Genomic DNA, 20715 nt, shown 5'->3' on the forward strand with positions numbered 1-20715 from the left:
ACTGCTGACGCAGAAACCAGTGCCTTATCCCAGAGATTATGTCGATCCTAATTCTTCTACCTTTGGGGTTGGGGGGGGGTGGAAGTACGGCATCCGTTAGCCACCTGCAAAGGGAAGAAGGGTGATCCATTTTGGAATTCTCAACCGCCGCCGCGGGCTTTCAAACGGTCGCGGCGGGGCGGGCCCGCCCCGCCGCGACCGTTTGAAAGCCCGCGGCGGCGCAGGCGCAGTCCGCTCTTGTCACCTTCAACTGAAGGAGGCGGGAAAGTTTCATTGTACTAGCATTGGTGGTTCAGTGGTAGAATTCTCGCCTGCCACGCGGGAGGCCCGGGTTCGATTCCCGGCCAATGCAGGTACCGGTTTGGTTTTTTTTTTTTAATTCCCCACTTTAACAAAAAAACTCATCGCGGTCAGTAATAATGCTCAAACAGACACCAACGTGTTGTCGGCCCGTCTGAGGCGGACCTTTACCCACACCGCCGCCTCGCCGGGCTGGAAGTGACGCAGCCGGATTTGCCTTCAAACTGCCGGCGGCGGCGGGAGGAGGCGGCGGAGGAGGAGGAGGCGGGCAGGGCCGGGGGTGGGGTTAGCGCAGCTGGAGGAGGAAGAAGCGGAGGGGTCGCGGGTGCTGGGAGCTGCTGCCGCCGTGGGGGCCGAGCTCTGGAGCGGAGTAAGTGAGCGAGAGAGACCCGCCGCGTTTTCCTTCCTCGTGGTGGCCTGGTTGCTCGCCCCTGGCCGCCGCTGTGGCCGTTGCGGGGCGCCCGTCCCCGCCTCCCGGGGGCCATGCGCTGCCCCTGCTCGGCCTGAGGCGAGGAGCTGCCCGCTGGAGGCGAGGGGCGACGGCCACTCCCCGCGTGGCCTGGGCCGCCCTGAGGGAAGCCGGGCACCTCACCGCCCCGGCGGGAGGAGGGTTTCGGCTCCTCTGTCCCGCGGCCCAGGGACCGGGCGGTGCTTCGGTGAGTGAGTCGCCGCGGTCGTTGCCGTCGTTTCACCCGTGACCATTACACCGTGCTCGTCGGTCTTATGACACTGCTGTAGCTTACACGTGCTCGGAGCCGCACGGGGCATCGCCGTGGCGTCCCTAAAGTCGTCGACAGGCGACTGCCTGCAGGTGCGCGGCAGCTCAGCACCCTGCCCCCGGGGAGTCGGGTGAGGTGGGCTGCTCTGTTATGGCACCGGTGGCACTCGTTCAAACTCTGAGCTTTGGTTCGTACTTCTCCCTCCCTCCTCTACTTTTTTTTTTTTCCTTAATGAAGTAAGGTTTTTGCAATTATTCTAGTTTTCTCTCCAGAGAGAAGCAGCAGGCATCAATTCCAGATATCCATTCTGCTGCAGACCCCTTCTAAATTTTCTGAGAACTTTTCTAATTTAATATTGACCATCTAAAAGAATGCCAGCTCCCATGAAATGGGGAGTAAGTAATATTTTTTTTTAAGTCTTTTGAAAGGCTTAGCCTTGAAAACATAAAGTCATCTGCCAACAGTGTATCTCTATCTAATGATTTTTTTTTTTTTTTTGCACAAACAGCTAAGTATGCTTATGTTTGTGGTTGCTGGTCGTTTTTCTTTCATTACCGTTACTGTTAAATAAAATAAGTATATGAGAACCAGTTTGTTTAGTATCCAGTAAGTCTGGCAACTCTTCTGTTTCCCAAGTAATTAACACAATCGCTTGTTGATACCAAATGTTGCTAGGAGCGGATGTTATGAAGAAGAGTATTAAAGCTGGAAGGGAGCTCTGAGGTGATGCAGGCCATCATGTCATCAGTAAAAATTGATTCCTGAAAGCGATCACTTTGGCGTTTTTTTTCTCTTCTGGCTTCCTGAGAGAACTTTCTGAATTTTATGGTTGCTTTGATGTCAGAGCCTGTATAGCCGGCTGAAATAATGGAAACATGTACGCTCTGCCAAAATTCAGGCTCTGGCTTAGACCGAACATTAAGGCTGGACTGAAGGACTCTTTGGACATATTTTCCTTGTATGGCTTGTGCTGTTCTCTGAGTCAGCAGAGTAGCTGATGGGTTCCTCATAGTAACTTATAGACCCTGACTTTAATCTTCTCTCCCAATATCTGCATATCAATCTCTTCCTTCATTTTTTAAAGTTGTGGGGGATTTCTTTGTGAAACAGGATTGGTACTGTGTTCAGTTTCAGCTTCCCAAATTCTAATGTATGAATGTGAGCAGAAATTACTTATAGGTGTTCCTTATGATAATTCCTTAAAGTCATTGTGGAAAACATGATGTGTCCCCAGTGTTTTCTTGATGATGGTCAGGCTGTTATCTTTAAAATAAAATATAAAAATAAGTTCCAAAACCTCATTTTCAAAAGCTGTAGGTATCTTGAACCTTTGTTAGGTTTCAACCCCCACTGCTCTGGGCTGTTCCAAACTCTATAAGTATTTTAGATGCTTGGAGCAAATGATCAAATGTATTCTCTTACTAGAGATGGGTTAATTTGATGGGTTTCTGTTGTGTTAATTTCAGGGAACCATATATACTCACAGCTAGTGTAGAGAGTGAGTATTCTTATTGTGAAGTGTGTGTTTCTACACAGTGTAGAATTAAACCTGCAAGACAAAATGCTTAGGTTATTTTCCTTATATCCTGTAAACTTTATGAGCTCATTACTGTTTCAGTTGCTGTTGGAACATAGATAACTTCATTGGGCACTGATAAGTGCAGCCTTGCTGCTTTGACATCCTGTTATGTGATAGTACTAGGTATTTGTAAACACTTCAAAAATTCTTAAGTGGTGCAGGATTAGTTTTGTGGGTTTTTTTTTTTAATTGCTTCAGGTCTGGTTTAACTCTGGATTTGTGCATACTCTCACACCTCTCCCTTATGTATCTTACACCCTACTCTGAGCTGCCACAGTCTACTATGACTTTCTGCTGCAAACTTTAATCTGGTTTCAGATTAGTACTCTAACTCAGTTTTTTTCCCTGTTTTAGAACTGCTTCAGCATCTTCAGTTACAGGTGCAGTAAGCCTATAGAGTCACATTAGTGTGCCAGCTCTGATACTGCCTGTATTCAAGTGGCAGCAGCAGTGACATGTCCAGACATAAGCAGAACGAGCAGCTTTTTCTGCCCCACTTGTACACAAGAGCCTTGTATTTGGAAGCCACTTCAAGCTCTTCTGCTCTTGTGACTCAACTTGAAGCAACAAATTAAAGTGGTTTTCTAGTTTAAACTAAATTCTCTTGCATTTTCAGTACCACTGATGAAACGGATACATTCATGGGTTTTCAATGGAATTACTACTTTTGGTTATGTTGGAAGCATTATAAACTTAAGTAAGCATCTTGTTCCCTCCCCCGCCATAGGAGATGTTAATTCATTCTTCTTATGTGTCTGTTTCTCCTTTCTGTCCTTCCTTTCTCTGTCTTCTCTCACCTGAAAATCACATTTACTCTTTTGTTACGTGCAATACTGTCATTTTGGTCCCACGCTTTCATATCTTTCTGACTTAGCCTTTTTAGGTTTTGGGGTTTTTTTTTGATTCTCGCTATTTTCACATTTCCAGATGAAAACTACTCTTACAAGCTTTTTTTCCCCCCCCTGGATATTTAAACAGAATTGCTGTTCTGCTTGGATCGCTCTACAGCATTCAATGTAAAAAAAGTTATCTATGACTTCTCTCTGTGTTTGAAAGCCTAGTTTGGGTTTAGTAACTTGCTATTACTTGATTTTTAAAATGTTTATTAGCATCTTGCTCAACTTGTGATTTCAGTAGTGTTAGTCATCAGTTTGAATTCTCAGGACAGGCAAACAGGTGTATCTGGTAGGATGAGCAGGAGTGGAAAAGCTTGCTCCTAAATATAGCAGGGAAAACTTTGGTAATATCTGTGTGATGATCCATACAGAAGTTGACAAACACCTTCAGGCTCTTGCTCCTGAGGTAAAACCCAACAAAACTCCTAAGTCAAACTGTGTCTCCAAAGCCTAATTAGCCTGGGATATGGTAGTCTTTGTAGTTGCTGGTCACATTAACTATATCAGCTTGTAGACATGGCCAGCTCAGCAAGTCTCTGGCCAGAGTGAGATTATATAGCGTAGGTTCTTATGATGGCACGTTTCCAGAGTCAGCCCCACGGGTCCCTTCTGCGTGGATGGGTGCGGGCTGTCAGAGGCCTTTCTTCAGCTCCACTGCTGCCAGAGTTTTGCTGATTGGGCTGGAACTTTTCACAGCAGCTATCTGCTTCAAGGGAAACTGGGGAAAGAAGAGGAAGGAAGCAAAAAGAAGAGGGTGTTGTCTCAGGAATGGATCAGCTGTGTGTCTGTGCATAAAGCTACTTGGGAAGGGGACAGAAAAAGGAGCGGAAGTCTTAAAATGTTTGATTTGTACTTAGCAGCTCCTCTTTACAATGGGGAGCTAATGTTTCAGCAGTACATTGTCTGGTCTGTGCAAAGTGTGGCTTCTGAAACCTCTGATAATGTGTCCGAATCTGACCCTGACCTGGTCTTGAAATGTGTTCAGTCTTAAATCTGTTTATTGCGCATGTGAGTTTAGTACCTCTTACATTCTTTAAATAGTTGATCTGTATCAAGTATGCTTCATCCCAGGGCTTAGGCGTAATTGCTTGTCTGCAATTGCATCTTACTGATAGTGGGTACAGGTACTGAAATAAGAGCAAGACAACTCTCTTGCAGGCATGTTTATTTGCTTACTTTAATGTTTTCTGTGCTTGGTTCTAGGAAATTAGGAGGAGAGTGGGGAAGTTCTTGGTGTGCAAGAGACAGGAAAAGACGACACGGTGCAGGTATCTTAGACAAGAAGGGGATGGGATGTATAAGTAATGGATAAGAACATAGGATGACTGCTCTGTGGACAGTGGTGACTGTAAAGAATAAGTCTACTGCTTCTACTTACTACTGTATTTGTATAAATAATAGTTCTGTGCTATTCTAATCTAAAAGCACAGATTCTGCTAATGCTGCAAAGTGGAAGTGGTCACAGTCCATGATGTTTGCTCCAAAAAAAAAAACCAACCAAAAAACCCACTGGTGGGGAAAAGTAGCATGGTTTGAACAATATGTTAAATAGAGTGGGTAGCTACACACTAAATGTCTAATTCTGGCCTTTCCTTACCTCTCAGTGATAACTTAGCAACCTCAACATTTTTCAAGAGTTCCTTTTTAAGTGTAAAAATGAAGGTGATAGGAAGGTGCAAGCTAGGCATGGAAGGAGGATATTTGTTTCAAGGAAACATTAAATAAAACTGAAGAGTTGTAAAATCAAACAAATGGAAAAATGGTGTTCTCCACAAGGCAAAATCAGACTGTTAAACTTGTATGTGTGGAATAAGGCAAAAAAACTAACAGAAGTTAATGCATCTGGCAGGGCTTTCGTTTATTGTTTGTTGGAGTTTTTTTTTTTTAAACCACAGGCCATTATAGTATGGATGATGTTGTAGTGCTAGCAGTAAAATACCAATTTATCTTACAATATGATAAAGAGGGAAAGAGAGTGCAATTGTGGCTTGCAACAGTGCATTTAAATCTGCCTATCTTGTATATGCTTTTCAACAGAATCTTCATCACGTGAAATAATTCTGTGAAGAGTTTAATTTCTAGTAATAGAGAAACAGTTATCTTTTTGTATGGATGACATTTGTTCTAGGACCTTCTTCTAACGAGTATATTTCTAGCTTCTATATTTTGATATGCCGAATGAGGTAATGAGCGTATGAAAATAGTTGCAAAAATTTGTTCTCGTCCTGGGATTATTTTTTTTTTTCCTTAATATTTCCTATTTTTTTCAGCTTCATGCTGAACATGAGCCTTGTTATGATCAGTGAGAATGTAAAGCTGGCCCGTGAATATGCCTTACTGGGAAATTATGACTCTGCGATGGTCTACTACCAGGGAGTTCTTGACCAAATGAATAAGTACCTCTACTCTGTCAGAGATACATATCTGCAACAGAAATGGCAACAGGTAAATAGTACTTTTCTGGGACATTTTGAGGGAAAAGCATAAAAGTGGTGAAAATTGCCTATCTTATGGTAAACGACAGTATAAAAATACTTACACCATTCTCTGATAAACTGCAGAGCTGTTACATATAGGCGCTTTTTTATTATATAGGCTTAAATAAGCCTTCTTTATGACTTCTGGCTCTGATAAGGACAAAACAGGCAGTGGAACACAGCCCTGGGGAGCCAGTGCACTGTCTGGCTTGTCAGCTCCTTGCCGATGAGAGACCCTGTTATGCTGAAGTTTTTTAGACTGGTATCATTTTGAATGGTCTTATTTCCCTCTCAAAGTTTTAGTAGTGTGACTTAGATACTTAATAGAAACTGAGTTGTGGCTACCACGTTAATTTATCCTTAACACAAACCATCATTTTTTTCATTGACATTCAATCTATTAAGTTGTATTCTTTTCTGTCATACTTGTTTCATATGCAAAATTTGTTGAAAGTCTCTTTGGTTTTAAATCCAAAATCTATTTGTTTCTTCTTTAAATGTGCTGAGGAAGGCAGAAAAACCTTCTTAATATCTGATCTGTGTTATTCTTTTCTATTGAAGTAGAATCAAGTAGCTTGTGAGACCTTGTGGAATCCATCCAGGCATTACATGGGCTTGAACAGAGGACTGTTATCAACTTATTCGCAATGTGCTTAATCTACTTTTTTTTTAATCAGGTTTGGCAGGAGATAAGTGTGGAAGCTAAGCATGTGAAAGATATAATGAAAACACTAGAGAGTTTTAAATTAGACAGTACTCCATTGAAAGCTTCACAACAAGAATTACCAGCTCATGATGCAGAAGTCTGGTCTTTGCCAGTACCTGCTGAACGTAGGTAAGAGGAAACCTGAAGATCTAAATGAATGTTTATCAGCGCAAAGTGTGCTTTGACTTCAATCTGTTCCTGTGTAATTTCCGTTCTAGAACTTAGATGTGTAACATTTACACCAGCAGCTTGCCGCCATTTGTGGTGAAGGCGGTGCTATTTTGAGGCAGCCTACTTCAGCTGGGAAACTTCTGGGGATTTTATCTTATATAGGCTTGACTAATGTCAAGCTTTTCCCCCCGACCCCCGACTCAAGATAAACTTGTCATTCCATGGAAGCTCAACTCTATTCCTGAATTGATCTTTTAATCAACTTTAAAATGATTCTGCATGTAGCTGATATGAAAAGGAGGAAGATGTATTATCAGAGTAACAGTAAAATCTGTCCAAGCTCAGTTCCTTTTGTGTAGCAAGGTGGCTTCCTGATCTCCTTCAGGAACTGGTCAGTTAGTCTAACATAAGCTCAAGGGAAGGGGTGGGAACAAGCAGCTGCAGGCAAGCCTGTTTATTTCAGATGTAGTTTTGAATTATGCTGGATTAGTGACTGAAACCAAGGCCTTGCGGTGTGGTTTGACAACGTAACTGCTGCTGAAAGGGTAGTCCTACCCTCCACAGTTCCCTGAGGTTTGGGGTTTTTTTCACTTTTGACTTTGTTGGTGTTGATAAGCTGGTCCAGGATGCTAAACTGGCAAAAAAAGACACTGTTTTGTGGGGCTAGTGGTTTTTTGTCTGGCTTTTAGTTTGTTTGGCTTTTGTTGTTTTTTTTCCTGAGATTAGCTCTCTGAACTGGTTAATTGGAGGTTCTAACACATGCCAGTGGTAGCATGAAGGAGGGAACAGGAGTGCATGCAAAGCAGAGAGAGAACTGCATTTTGACAGAAAGTGACTATTAGGTCAGCTTAGCTGTGCTGTCAAACTGTTCTTTGAGGCTTTGAACTTACATGCTGTTTCTTGCAGATGGATAACTTCAGTCTTTATGGGTACGTTTTTATGTTTGGGGTTTTTTTAATCGATTTATTTTAAACCTGCCTTCTGAAAGAAAGGGGTCTTGTGTGGTCACACTGTTCCTGTTTATCTCATTTAGTAACTTTGAAACGCTGCTGGCTGATTTCATTCAACCCTTCTGGAAGAATAGAGTCTGGGAAGTAGAACTTTCCTAATGTTTTGAAGCTTTCTAGAGAAGAGATACACAAAAAAAAGGGAAAGACTTGAGAGAACTGTTTCTGTTCCATTTATCTTGCTAGCTGGTGAAGTACTGAGTTGTGGTAATATGAAAAAGCCACAGTGAAAACTTGGGCTGTGTTGCATTAGAACAGCCACAGTAAATTCCTATACTGAGATAGCAGAACTCACAAATTTAGGTGGAAATGAGACATGTAATAACACCATTCCTTTATTTTGAGCTTTGGGGTGGAATTCAGAGGTGGCTAGGTGTTCATAAATAAAAGTATAGGTTGGTAGGTACTCCATTTGGAGAGTGAAAAGACTTTAACACTTATGATCTTCTCATTAGCATATTCATGTTGCCTAATATGCATTTCACCCTGAAGAGATATGTACAGTTCTGACAAATTTGTTGCTGTGAGTCAATTAAAGACAACTTTTATGAAGGTACTGGATCCTGATATATCTTGAATGATGTGTCAGAACACATCTTCTAGTTCAAGTAAATGCTCTCCAAATCAGTGTCTTCCATTTTCTGTTCTCTAGAAATATCCCTGAACTTAAATAGCTTATTAATGCTGGAATTTTAGGAAGGTCCATGGAAAAAGTTTATCTGTGAGGGTAATGGATTTGTATGGGGAAGAAACTGAATTTTAAAAAAGAAATACATAATAAACCAGTATCATGATTGGTATTCATATGTACTTCTAAAAGTAGTGTAGTTTCAAACAACTGGAGGCCTCGCATACGTGTTTTCTCTCCCAAGAAGTGAAAATGAAAGGAAGTGAAAATAAAACTGTCATTCCGAAGAAACCTTTAAATTTCTGTGGGTAGGAGAGTGAGGACCACTATGTTAAGGCAAAAATGTATGGGGGTTTTTTTTATTTTTTTCCTAAGCTCCATAATACTAGGGGTTACTTTTATTTATGAAATATACAAAGCAAGGAGCTTGTTTTAAGCAAATGAGCCCCGAGCTTGTGGCAGAGGGAAAATGGATTTTTAGTGACTATCTAAAAATGTCTGTCATGTTTCTGACATACAGTTTTTTGTCTTGAGCAAAATGGCTTTTCAGTTTGTAACCACTTGATTTGGCTATGTAGTGCTCACCAGTGACTTTACACTGAGGCTTTTTGCATATGTTACAACTAATTAGACCTTCGCCAGGACCCAGAAAACGTCAGTCTGCTCAGTGCAGCGATTGCAGAGGTCACAATAATCGTATAAGTGCAGCTGTCAGAGGCCCTCACCGTCCATCCTCTCGAAATCCCAATGATAAAGGGAAGGCAGTCCGCAGCCGGGAAAAAAAGGATCAGCAAAATAAAGGAAAAGAGGAAAAGGTAAGCTTGCAAATAACTTCATGAAGTTGAGAAACTCAGTTTTGCTTTCTTAATGCTGAGCCTATTATAAAATTAGATGCCTATAAAATGTTTCTTCTGTTCAAGTCGGCATGCTGATTTGAATCTCACCTTAAGTTATCTTTGCTTTATGGACATTCTTGGTTACGGATTAATTAAAAAAAACAAACCCGCATTTGGAGGAAGTGATCTGGTAAATGTGGGCTTGTTCACTGCAACTGAGAGATAGTTGTTTAAAATTATACCACTGAATTACTGAAACTGAGCCTGATGGAGCTCATTCAAATGGGATGTCCTTGTGGGTTCTTTAATTGATTTCATGTATTTTAGACTGAGATTGACTCGCCTGTTCCAAAGCATTTCAAGATTTATTTAATCTTAAAGGGAGACTTTTACTTTTTGTTGTTGTTGAGATCTGGTATTAGGACCAGACTCTTTTCAGTTCAAAACAAACAAAAACCCAACATACTTCATGAGAGAGAATGATCTATGATCTATTCTTTGCAGTCAGAGTGCTTTAATTTTTGTTTGTGCTCTGGTCTCCATAAATTCACATGACCAGAGTAAGACATCATACTGAAGACACTAAGTTTGTAGTTTTCCAGAGTCACAATAAATCAAATATCCATGTAATAGTTTGTTAGCTTCAGCAACCTTATGTTGTGGCAAGGTGTCATGGCCTGTGGAAATAGTATAAACTACAAGGGTGGAATTGTTTAGCTATGTAAGCTACTACTTTTATTAGGAGCTAAATTACATTGTCTTTGAGTGATAATTCTCTCCCACTAAGGGTATACACACACAGAGACAGGATAGGTCTTTTTTCTTTTTTACAGTTGTTCTGTCATCACTAGTGCTTGCTGTTAAGTGTATAAAAACCAGGGTATGTCTGGTGCATTTTATTTCCTTTCAGTTGCATGGTCTTTGCTGTTTGAGCCCTTTCAACTGTGTAGGTTCTTTGCTTCTGCTCTACTGCAGAGCTGCTTCTCTGCTGTTCTTGTCCATGCTTCTCTAGCAGTTAATTAGCTCTTTTTTACTTCCATGGTCTTCCTGCAGATCACTTTTGCTCATCCTATATATGGAAGTCCTGCTTAATTTTTTTGTGTGTTGCATATATATGGCATATTTATGACACTTTAGGATTTGAGATACTCTAGTTCAGTGTGACACTTTCTGATCCGGTCTCATGCATAATTCCTGCTACCCAGCTACTGTCTCAGTTTTGGATTTCTCTGGGAGAAGAGGCGAACACTGTTATGCTGGGATAGGTGTATGCAGTTTTGATTATCTACTAAAGCAGAGAAACTGCATCAGTACAATATGCTGGCTTTGGGGAGAAGGCAGTGGGACCAGGGCAGTACAGAAGTTTGGGTGAACAACATAGATCCTGCAGTGCAGCAGGAATATGGATGCTTCATAATTTTAATGCTGGTTTATGTTGCCATCTTCTAGAAATGTGATGCTATTGTGGACTTGTTATAAAAATCCGTTAATAGCATAACCGTTGTTACGTATTTACATTGTTATATCCTTTATATGTAGAACAAATCCACATCTGAGATTTCAGAGTCTGAACCAAAGAAATTTGATAGTACTGGATATGATAAAGATTTAGTAGAAGCTTTGGAAAGAGATATAATTTCTCAGAATCCCAACATTCGATGGTAAGTTTGAATACTGCTGCCAGTCTTTCTGAGTGGTTGTTTCTTTTTCCTCTTATACAATATGACAAGAATTAAGAGTTTTAGCATATGCTGACGTATAAAAAGTACCTACAGGTTTTCTTTACTCATTAAATAGGCAACTAAACTTCTTGCATAGTTGAATATTTTTAGAACTTTTTTTTCCACCCATAGGTTCATAGAATAGTTTGGGTCGGAAGGGACCTTTAAAGATCAGCTAGTCCAACACCTTGCCATGGGCAGGGGCATCTTTCCCTAGATCAGGCTGCTCAAAGCCCTATCCAACCTGACCATACAAAGCTTCTCAAACTTTTTTAAGAGTCCTGAAATCAGTTTTTTGAGATACTATTTTGCAATGTGTAAGATTCTAGCGTCTGCCAGTGTCTCTTCATTTAAAAACCTGTTTCACTACCCAGGGGCATACCAAGATAGAAAAACAATTAACAAAGAAGTTATGTCAATATAGGAACCCTTTGAAATCTTGCTGGATGTGAGGTGACCGCCAGTATAAAATACAACCATGTGACAGTACCTTTACATAAATGTGTTAAATATTAAACCTTATACAAAGGTTGTTTTGCGTTCCAGATGTTTCCAGGCTTAGGTGGTTTTGTGAGGATTAAATGAGCAAAAATCTTCTGGCAAGTAAAGTAGGCTTTAAAAAAAACCTTAACAATCCCACAAACAACTTTGCGTGCAACTGTCATGTATTTTTCAGTTTAATATGTAAATGTATGTTTCAGTTTTTATATTGAATCTTAAATTAGAACGTCAGATTTGAACTAATTCTCCATATAGATATGTTTTGAAACAAAAATATTATTGGGCACATGCTGATAAGTGGAATGCCCTGTGAGTTACCCTCAAGAAAATAAGACCAGCCTATAAGGTGTCTAAGAATTAATACATTTGTAACTCTGAAAAAGAAGTCTAAGAATTCTTTTTAATTCAGCTCCATTTACTAGTCTTCAGTAAATTGTTCTTGTAACGATGAAAGATGGTATTCAGGTTTCAGGGACAGCCAACCTCTGAGCAAAAGAAAAAAGCATCATCTGTAACTAGCATAAGTTTAACCAAGTTGCCTTATTCTGCTTATTCTTCCTGTGAATAAGAGCAACGATGCTCTAGTGAAACAGTTTATGTGTCTCTCCTTGCTTTTGCATCCAGCTGGAGTCTACTAGCCGGATGTCAGCTGTAGTTGTAGGGTTTTGCCGCTAGAACATAAATAAATCCAACTTATTTTCCTGCATTATGGAAGAGCTGTTACATAACTATAAGTTTAACTGCATGTTGCTTTGAGCTGTAGACTGATTCTTTTGCAGTCTGTCTGAATCTGTCAAACAACTTTCTCTTTCTTGTCAGGGATGACATTGCTGATTTAGTAGAAGCCAAAAAGCTGCTTAAGGAAGCTGTAGTTTTACCAATGTGGATGCCAGAGTTTTTTAAGGGAATTAGAAGACCATGGAAGGTATGAAAAAATCTGATCCTGTGATCATAAGTAGGATTCTGAGTTTAGATCTTGGCAGAACAAGAAATTACAGGTGGTTTATAGTTTACATAAATTCTAACCACTTTTTAGTAACAAAATTTATGGTAAATAGTACTAACAAAATAAAGATGTCAGCCAGATAAATACACTGTCTTCAGCTATATTGTTGCAAGGAAGCAATAGTAATTAATTACTTAGCTTTGAATAACTTTTCAAGGGAAAGTTTACATTTAGTGTTTTAATATTATACTACTAAACAAACTGTGAAATTGTCTGTGTTTTGATTCCTGTCCTAAAAGTAGGTCTTTTTCATTTTAATAGGGCGTGCTGATGGTTGGTCCTCCTGGTACTGGAAAGACCCTCCTGGCAAAAGCTGTAGCCACTGAATGCAAGACTACTTTTTTCAATGTTTCTTCTTCCACACTAACTTCAAAATACAGAGGAGAATCTGAGAAACTTGTTCGTCTGCTGTTTGAAATGGTGATTGAAGTTTCTGAACTTAAGTAGTGAGATAATGAAATAGAATTACTTCTGGAATAGTGAAACCTTGCCCAGGTTTAGAACTCGTAGCATACATAAACAGCTCTCCAACCTTCAAATGCTTTAGGACCTTCTGATTTGGCCATGTACATTGAAGATCTGATTATTCCTAAATAGCTTTATAAAAACTGAAAAATTAGGTTGTCTTTATTTTCAGGGTTAGATTGTTACATTAGAGGTAGCTTGCTATAAGCTGATGAGTGCTGTAGAACATACTTGAATGTAAAACTGGAGGTGGAATCTAATTGCTTTCTGGGTGAGAACGCTCCTTAGGCTGTGTGTGGTTTTTGTTGTTCTTGTGGTTGTTTTTTTGTTTGTGCTTAAAATAAGTGGACTTCCAAATTGTGGTTGTCTTTAGAGCACATAACACTTGAAATTGGCTCAGAATATGTAGTCTTTTTTTTCATGTCTTACATGCAGTGTTTGCGAGGGTGCCCAGTACTGAAGAGGGCAGCAGAGTTGCAATTGCAGTAGTCAGAAAAGTCAGGAAATAAAAGATCTCTTTTACAATATAGTTTGACCATATTAAATTAGTTGATACCATGCCTATTAATCAAAAATGCATATACACAATGGACAGCATCTCAACTACTGTAGGACAATAGCTTTTATTATCGCAGATCCTCGTCTTTGACCTCTCTTTTTTTCAGAAAGGTTAGAGTTATTTTGCAGTTGACCTGTCTCTTGGACAGGTTCCATATCATGGTGTCCTAGCTTAATGTTCGTCCTAGCTTTAACTGAGTCCTTACTCAAGCATTCTGTGATGACTTTCACAGTTATAAATGTTATTCCAGATGTGTAAAACTGCCTTTAGCTTATTAAACATTTGTTTATACCCCTAACAATTATAGGACTTTGCCAAAAACTGTTCTGCTCAAATGTTATTAATGAATGCACAGCTGGTCTGTAGTTGTGTGCAATGGTCAAAGAGAGGGAAGGTTAGGTATTTTTTGATATTTACGAGCTGATTCATTGGGGTAAACGTGTAATTACTCAGCTCTGAATATGCTGCTATTTCTTAAATGCGAGTAGACTGCCATTTAGTTTCTGTTTTATCTTCTGCTTTCTTTAGGCTCGATTTTATGCCCCGACAACTATATTTATTGATGAGATAGACTCTATCTGTAGTCGCAGGGGAACTTCAGAGGAGCATGAAGCTAGCCGACGTGTCAAGGCAGAACTGCTAGTTCAAATGGATGGTAAGTAACCTGATCACTGGGAAGTGCTGGACTGGAGGAAACTTGAGGGGGGGGGTGTCAAAACTTCATTCTTCAGAAGCAGTTTGTTTGAAAGCCTTACATAAAATTGGGGTAAAAAGATACAAGTGCACTATTCCAATTGTCAGTGTGGAAGGAAAAAAGTTGCCAATTATTTAACAGTATTTTAGCATCTGAGCAATGACCTTATATTACTGACCCAGAATAATGAAGATTCAGTGGAAAATACAAGATTTCGAAACTGCAGAAGAAAAAAAAGTATTAATTGCTCCTCTCAATCTTTACCTAGTATCTCACTTCTCCAAAACCAAGTAAAAAGTGGTTCAAAAGAACTGTCGCTGGTTCCAATTTGAACTTCAAAGGCAGTCATGACACTTAACTTCAGAAGTGGTTGGGAGAGTTTTCTTTTTAAAACACTGAGTTCATCACAGCTATTTGGTTAATATTTCACAAATCAATAAAGTTTAAAAGTAGGTAACACTGTGCAAAATTGCTATAGAAGCATCCTTTTTATACTCTGGTGAGCAGAGAGAAGGAAAGGAGCAACTGAAAAGTGCTAATCTATGGACTAATTTGTGATAGAATTCCATGAGTCAGAATATTTGTATATTTATTTCTGGTTCTCTGATGTTGATACCCTTTTATGTTTGATTTTTAAATAGCAGCACAGCTGTAATACTGTTCTCATAACTCAAGTATGTACATAAGCTAATTTTATTAGTAACAACTATTTGAAGTCCTTTTACCTGAGTGTTCATAAATGGTGTTTTGTATGCAAATTTTCAGGCAGACTACGTACAGTGGCTATTCCACAGCCCAATCCTATGATTAAAAGCAAAAACAGTAAATGCAGAGAGTAGCAAGTTTAATGAAATTAACATCTTCATATAGCAGCAGTTTCATAGTACTTTAAAGACTGAGGTGTTCTCTCTGCCACTGAGAAGTTGTGATTCAGTCCACCAAATTTAAACATTCACTTCAGCAGTTTGCAAGAATCCACCTGCGCATGTGAAATATTTGGCCTGAATTCAGAAGTGAAGAAACTTTGTAGAGGAGTAATGCTGCTATTGCGTGGCTGTTAGTGAATACTGTTGCAGAGGGGGAGGTGTGTGGGTTTTGGTGTGGTGATGGTTTTGGGGCGTTGTTTTGATTTTTTTCACATGCTGTTACAGGACATTGATGTGAAAATTCAAACACTGTAATGGCAGAAGTACAAACAACTCTGCCATAAAACCGTTCCAGCCATGATAGAGAGGAACTTTCTGATCTGAGCAGTGGCCCATGCCACCACTCCTATTTAAAAACCAAGTCTCCATTTTTGCTTGGAGGCTGCCATATAGATGAAAAACTGAACTCTATTGCACTTAGTGATTCTGTTGCACTTGGACTCACTAGAGTGCAATAGAGTAGCTGCGTTAATATTATAGAATTGTGGATATTCTTCTCTCGTTACAGGAAATTTCACAAAATATACGTACATTTTACTTCCTCTCTTCTCTAATGCAGGTGTTGGAGGGGCTACTGAAAATGATGATCCTTCCAAGATGGTCATGGTACTTGCTGCTACTAATTTTCCTTGGGATATTGATGAAGCCCTAAGACGGAGACTAGAAAAGAGAATTTACATTCCTTTACCATCAGGTATGAAGACTTGGGAAGAGGAGTGGTTGAAAAGACTAAAATCTAAACTTTATCAATATCCTTTAGTTTTGATCACCTAGTTTAAAAATCTAATTGATACATGTATGCAAATTCATTTATGAATTCAGGACCAGGTTAAATCTAAACATTGAACACTTACCTTTGTAGCAAGTACAGTGTCCTTTTTCTCATTCTTCCCTCTTATCCTTCTTCAATTCATTATTTGTCTTCAGAAAGCAAATTGTATAGACTCAATTTTCTATTCTTTGATTAGCAAAAGGTAGAGAGGAACTCCTAAGAATAAATCTGCGAGAGCTGGAACTGGCTGATGATGTTGACCTTGCAAATATAGCTGAGAAAATGGAGGGTTATTCAGGTGCAGACATTACCAACGTATGCAGGTATGTTAACATTGCATCATTTGTGTTACGACTGCTACAAACTCTGAGAAAACTGTTTGTAAAGTAACTAATTTAAATGATTAAAGTTGTTGGATAAAAACAGACTGTAATCTGTTTTTTATGTATGGCTAAAAGGTGAAATACTGCATTAATATTTACCTAGATTTCCATTTGATATTTTCATATAATAATGAGGAAGAGCGGTTGCAACATAGTGATCTAAACAAGCTATGATTTAGGTAAAATTCCATGTTCTTTCATATACACCAAATTTCTTGCATAAGGAATATCCACAGGAAGGTAGACTTTAACTTGTAGAGTTGCAGTCATTCCTCTGAGGCTATACTACTTTAGCAGAACATCCATGTGTAAGAAGCAATAGTGGCAGAGGCCAGAATAACTAAAGTAAAAATGTGGAGTGTTTTTCTTTTGTGACACAGAAAAGATATACCATATTGTGTGACAGTACAAGAGCTGGGTACTCAGCACATTGGCTTTAGTGATGAGGCTGACTTTTTCTACCTCCTCCATCTCCCCTTCTCCTCAGCACTGTTTGCATACAATCATTTGTAGGCCTATTATATAAATTAGACTCGTGAAATAATCGACTAAAAATACTTTCTAACCATTCCCCTAATCTTTTCTTTTCTTTCAAAAATTGAAAAGGGAAGGAAATGACCGATCTTTTAAGACACTATTATCACTCATCTGGTTTACATCTAAAGATTTGCAGTAGCACAGTTGGCAGTGGTGGCAAATTATGGAATCAGCAGTAAGGGACAAAGAACCGAAACAGCTTAAGATGCTGTTGTCATCTAATAAGCACCTGTGTAACTATGCTTTCAGGCTTTGGAGGTAGCACTGAAGTGTGGCAGTGCAAGGCTTGAGCTCCAAGTTGTGCCAGCGCAACTGTTGTGGGACTGTACTTTGAACAGGATAAGAGAACTGTTCTGGATTAAAAACATGTCCTCATTACTTTCCTCAAATGCAGATCCATTCCTTGCCTTGATTCCTAATACAGCTCTGTAAATGCTTGTCAGCACAGCTGAAAGGGCGATACGCTGTGCCACAGGGATGAATGCGAGTAACCTGTATGCAAAACTGCCACCAAAGGCTCTGTGAGAAGGGTCACTTAAGTCTGAGCTAAGAGTTTAGAGCCTTAGTACTATTTCCTGAACAAACCTTACACAGTGTCTGGGAAAAGAATGGTATGTTAGTTGCTCAGAATCAGTGTTGTGCAGATTTGTTTCATTTGTAGGTTTGTGAGATGAATTTGTGGTGTTCTTTTGCTCGGTTTTGGTGTTGGTTGTGCTTTGAAAGGAGTTTGTGCCAATAGGTTCATGTTGTACGAAAGAGTTTATTTGGCTTGCTGCTTTGTGCATTTTAGCTGCAGTTTGTCTCCTCCGGTCTGTTCGGTGTTTGCTATTTGTAATTAATTTTATACTGGATTCTAGTATCCTTGTTTAAAAGTCAGAATACTTGTAATGTTTTTCAGCGAATTTCATATGTATATACATACGCGCACACACACTGTTGCTTTTTATTTTTTAATCAAAGTCCAATTGTAAAAATACTATTCAAAAAACAAAACCACAAAGAAACACCCGAGTCTTTCATTTCTGGCAGTCTCCTTAGAGATGACTGAAGTGGCAGCAACCAGAAATCCAGACAAATTGGGGTTTGGATGTGCATGATTTGAAATTAGTAAGAAAGTACGCATATTAGCCTGAGTATTTACACTTTGTTAATGGTGTCAGGAAAAACAGATCTTAGACATGATTGTTTCATTTACATTGAGACAAAAAGACGCGGCTGATTTAAAAGTGCTTTTGTATGGTTCAGGCTGACGGTACATAAGCGTAGTAAAGTTCAAACTTGTAGACTAACAGTCCTCACTAATGACACAAGCCAAACTTAAGAAAAAGTGAATGAAGAACTCTGGTTTGTTCAATTACTCTCCTACCTTAAAGAATTTGAGGTGAAATCCAAAGTTAGCTGAGCCAGAGTGAAAACCAATCAGAAATGACGGTGCAGTTACTAACAGTCAGCATATAGCCATGGAAAATGAAGGTGAAACTTTATTTTAAAAAGACATTCAGGAAATACAAAATGCATCTAAATTGCATATTAGGTGTGAGTACAAACTGACTTTGAATCGTTGTTTTGAGTGGACTGTGAAGGTTGAAAGGCCTTTGGAACAGAACTGACCCCTGCTGCATGTTCCAGTGGGTGGCTTCTTATTTTTTTAATATAGTTTTGGTGTCTCCAGGCACTAAGGGTGCACTTGAGGAAGCACTAAGAGTTGATGTTGGAATGACTGTCAGTAACATGACTTTACAGAAGTAAGTGGTGGCAGCTGCACTTGTATGGTGGGGTTTTTTTGTTTGGTTGGTTGGGTTGGTTTTGTTGGGTTTTTTTGGTTGTTTTTTGGTTTTTTTATTTTTTGTAAACTGCTGTCTGGAGGCAAAGTAGATGCATGGGATGCTCCCCCACCCCACTGTGTAACACTGGTTTTTAGTTCACAAGTTATGATATAACAGCAAAGCATGGTGGTATTTGACTAGATGGCGTTCAACTAGGCAACTTTTTTGGGTTGCTCTGAAATTCTAGTTATTGCAGTATGCATTCTAATTGCTAACAATTTAGTAAATTCATGAAGTCTGTCAGTTATGGTTTCCTTTAGGGGGAGGGGGTGAAACTGAAACAGAATATGCTGAAACCATCTTTCTAAATCCTCCTGGAAGACAATGTGTAAGTTTTTTTCTCTCTTTGGATTCTCACCTACTAATATGATATGATATACTGTTGTGATATTGCCAGGATTACCCTTCCATCTTTTTTACTGCTAGACAAAATAAATAGCATTTTCTTCTTATTATAAGCTATATAACAACAAATTAGCAGGAACTTTAGTCTTTCAGTGTCACCCATTTATCCCCTCACCAGCTCATCACCTGCTGCTACTGATATTACTGTTGGAAATCCAAATGCAGTCAAACTTAGTGCAGCAAGAAAATGACACACTTAATGTTTAATGAGGCCAGAAGTTTGAGGAGCTACAGGCTGAATAAATTTTGTAGTTTAACATTTAGCTGTGAAAGTATAGGTTGGAGGTAGATACTGTGGATTCCTATTTGGACCAGGAAACGTTCAAAACATTCCAGCCACTTCTACGTGTAGGAGGAGTGAAACCATTACTTTTGCCTTGTTCCTGTTTAAAAATACTACAAACAGCAGCTACATCATAGGCATGCAGTGGCATTAGATAAACCAGTTAGTCTTCACATCTTTTGCCTAGCCTGTGAATAGTAGCTATTCAAAGATCCAGTGAGGATAAATCCATGTTTGAAAAATATGGATAGCACGGTGTTGTAGGTTGCACAAGCACTTGGAGATCTTACCGTAAAAGTTTACAGTTCTTTGTTGTATCTTTTTGACTGCAGCAGCTTAACTGGAATGCTATGTTGAGCCTTTCAAACAACTGAACTTGCCGTCCTGTATTAAGTAACTTTGTTTTTTTTCTTTTGCATCCTTAACAGAGATGCATCATTGATGGCTATGAGAAGGCGTATTGAAGGCTTGACACCAGAAGAAATAAGAAATCTTTCCCGAGATGAAATGCACATGCCAACAACTATGGAAGACTTTGAAATAGCTTTGAAGAAAGTTTCTAAATCTGTATCTGCTGCGGACATTGAGAAATATGAGAAATGGATAGTTGAATTTGGATCATGCTGAGTTGTCTTATCTTGAAGAAGCCACCTTACGTCTTAAAACAGCTTTATAAGTAATAAGTAGTGTGTCAGTGCACTGCGTGCTCTTTTTAACTTTTGTAATTTAAGAGCAACAGATGTCTAAATAAATTTTTTTTTTTAAAATGCAAATTCTGTCTAGCTCTCCTTGAACTAGCTCAAAAGTTACCCATTTTTCTCAAATGTGAAAAATACTGATGGGATCTGCTTTGGTCTTCAAGATTTTAAAGTGACTTAAATTTAACACTAGAACTCTTGCATCAGAGGGTTTACTCTTGAAAAATAGCTATTACACCAAAAAAAACCCAAACTAGCCCTGCTAAATGAGTAAGGAATGCTGAGAACTAGAAAATGGGATGAACAGGGCATAGTTACATAGATGGTTTTGCTAACTGATCTTAGAGAATTCTACCCTTAAACTGTTTCTAAGGTATTAATAAAGAACTTGTACAAAGGTTGAGATTTAGAACAGCAACCCTTGCGCTACTAAGAGTCAATAGATTCAACTGAAGTTTAAGCAAGGGGTAGGATCATCACTGGCTTACAGTATCTATTAAGTAATATTAAAATACATCCAGCCAGTGTAAACCAATTCGGTGCAGCCAGCCCTGATGCAGAGTCATGTGTGCAGTCTCCTTGTAAGTCTGAGAGAAAACAAAAGCTTTCTGGCATTAATA

The 20715-nt window shown here is 39.2% G+C and overlaps 1 protein-coding gene and 1 non-coding gene across 6 annotated transcripts; both read left to right on the plus strand.

Moving 5' to 3' along the window:
- The first annotated feature begins 281 nt into the window (after positions 1-281).
- TRNAG-GCC (transfer RNA glycine (anticodon GCC)) lies at positions 282-352 on the plus strand. Its single transcript has one exon. It is a non-coding gene; the product is annotated as a tRNA-Gly (tRNA).
- Positions 353-553: 201 nt separating this feature from the next.
- Positions 554-20171, plus strand: KATNA1 (katanin catalytic subunit A1). Of its 5 annotated transcripts, XM_052784753.1 has the most exons (12): positions 571-670; positions 4698-4762; positions 5765-5939; positions 6649-6806; positions 9115-9298; positions 10859-10980; positions 12361-12466; positions 12809-12967; positions 14100-14226; positions 15751-15885; positions 16160-16286; positions 19826-20171. In XM_052784753.1, the coding sequence occupies exons 3-12, from the start codon at positions 5769-5771 to the stop codon at positions 20022-20024; spliced, it is 1488 nt and encodes a 495-aa protein (XP_052640713.1). In that variant the 5' UTR covers positions 571-670; positions 4698-4762; positions 5765-5768; the 3' UTR covers positions 20025-20171. The 5 variants fall into 5 exon arrangements, with proteins under 5 accessions (XP_052640712.1, XP_052640713.1, XP_052640714.1 ...); XM_052784752.1 differs by lacking the exon at positions 4698-4762 and having other exon boundaries at positions 554-670; XM_052784754.1 differs by lacking the exons at positions 571-670; positions 4698-4762 and adding an exon at positions 723-956.
- The last annotated feature ends 544 nt before the right edge of the window (positions 20172-20715 follow it).

Source organism: Harpia harpyja, chromosome 4 (genome assembly GCF_026419915.1).
Source record: "Harpia harpyja isolate bHarHar1 chromosome 4, bHarHar1 primary haplotype, whole genome shotgun sequence".
NCBI classification, from domain to species: Eukaryota; Metazoa; Chordata; class Aves; order Accipitriformes; family Accipitridae; genus Harpia; species Harpia harpyja.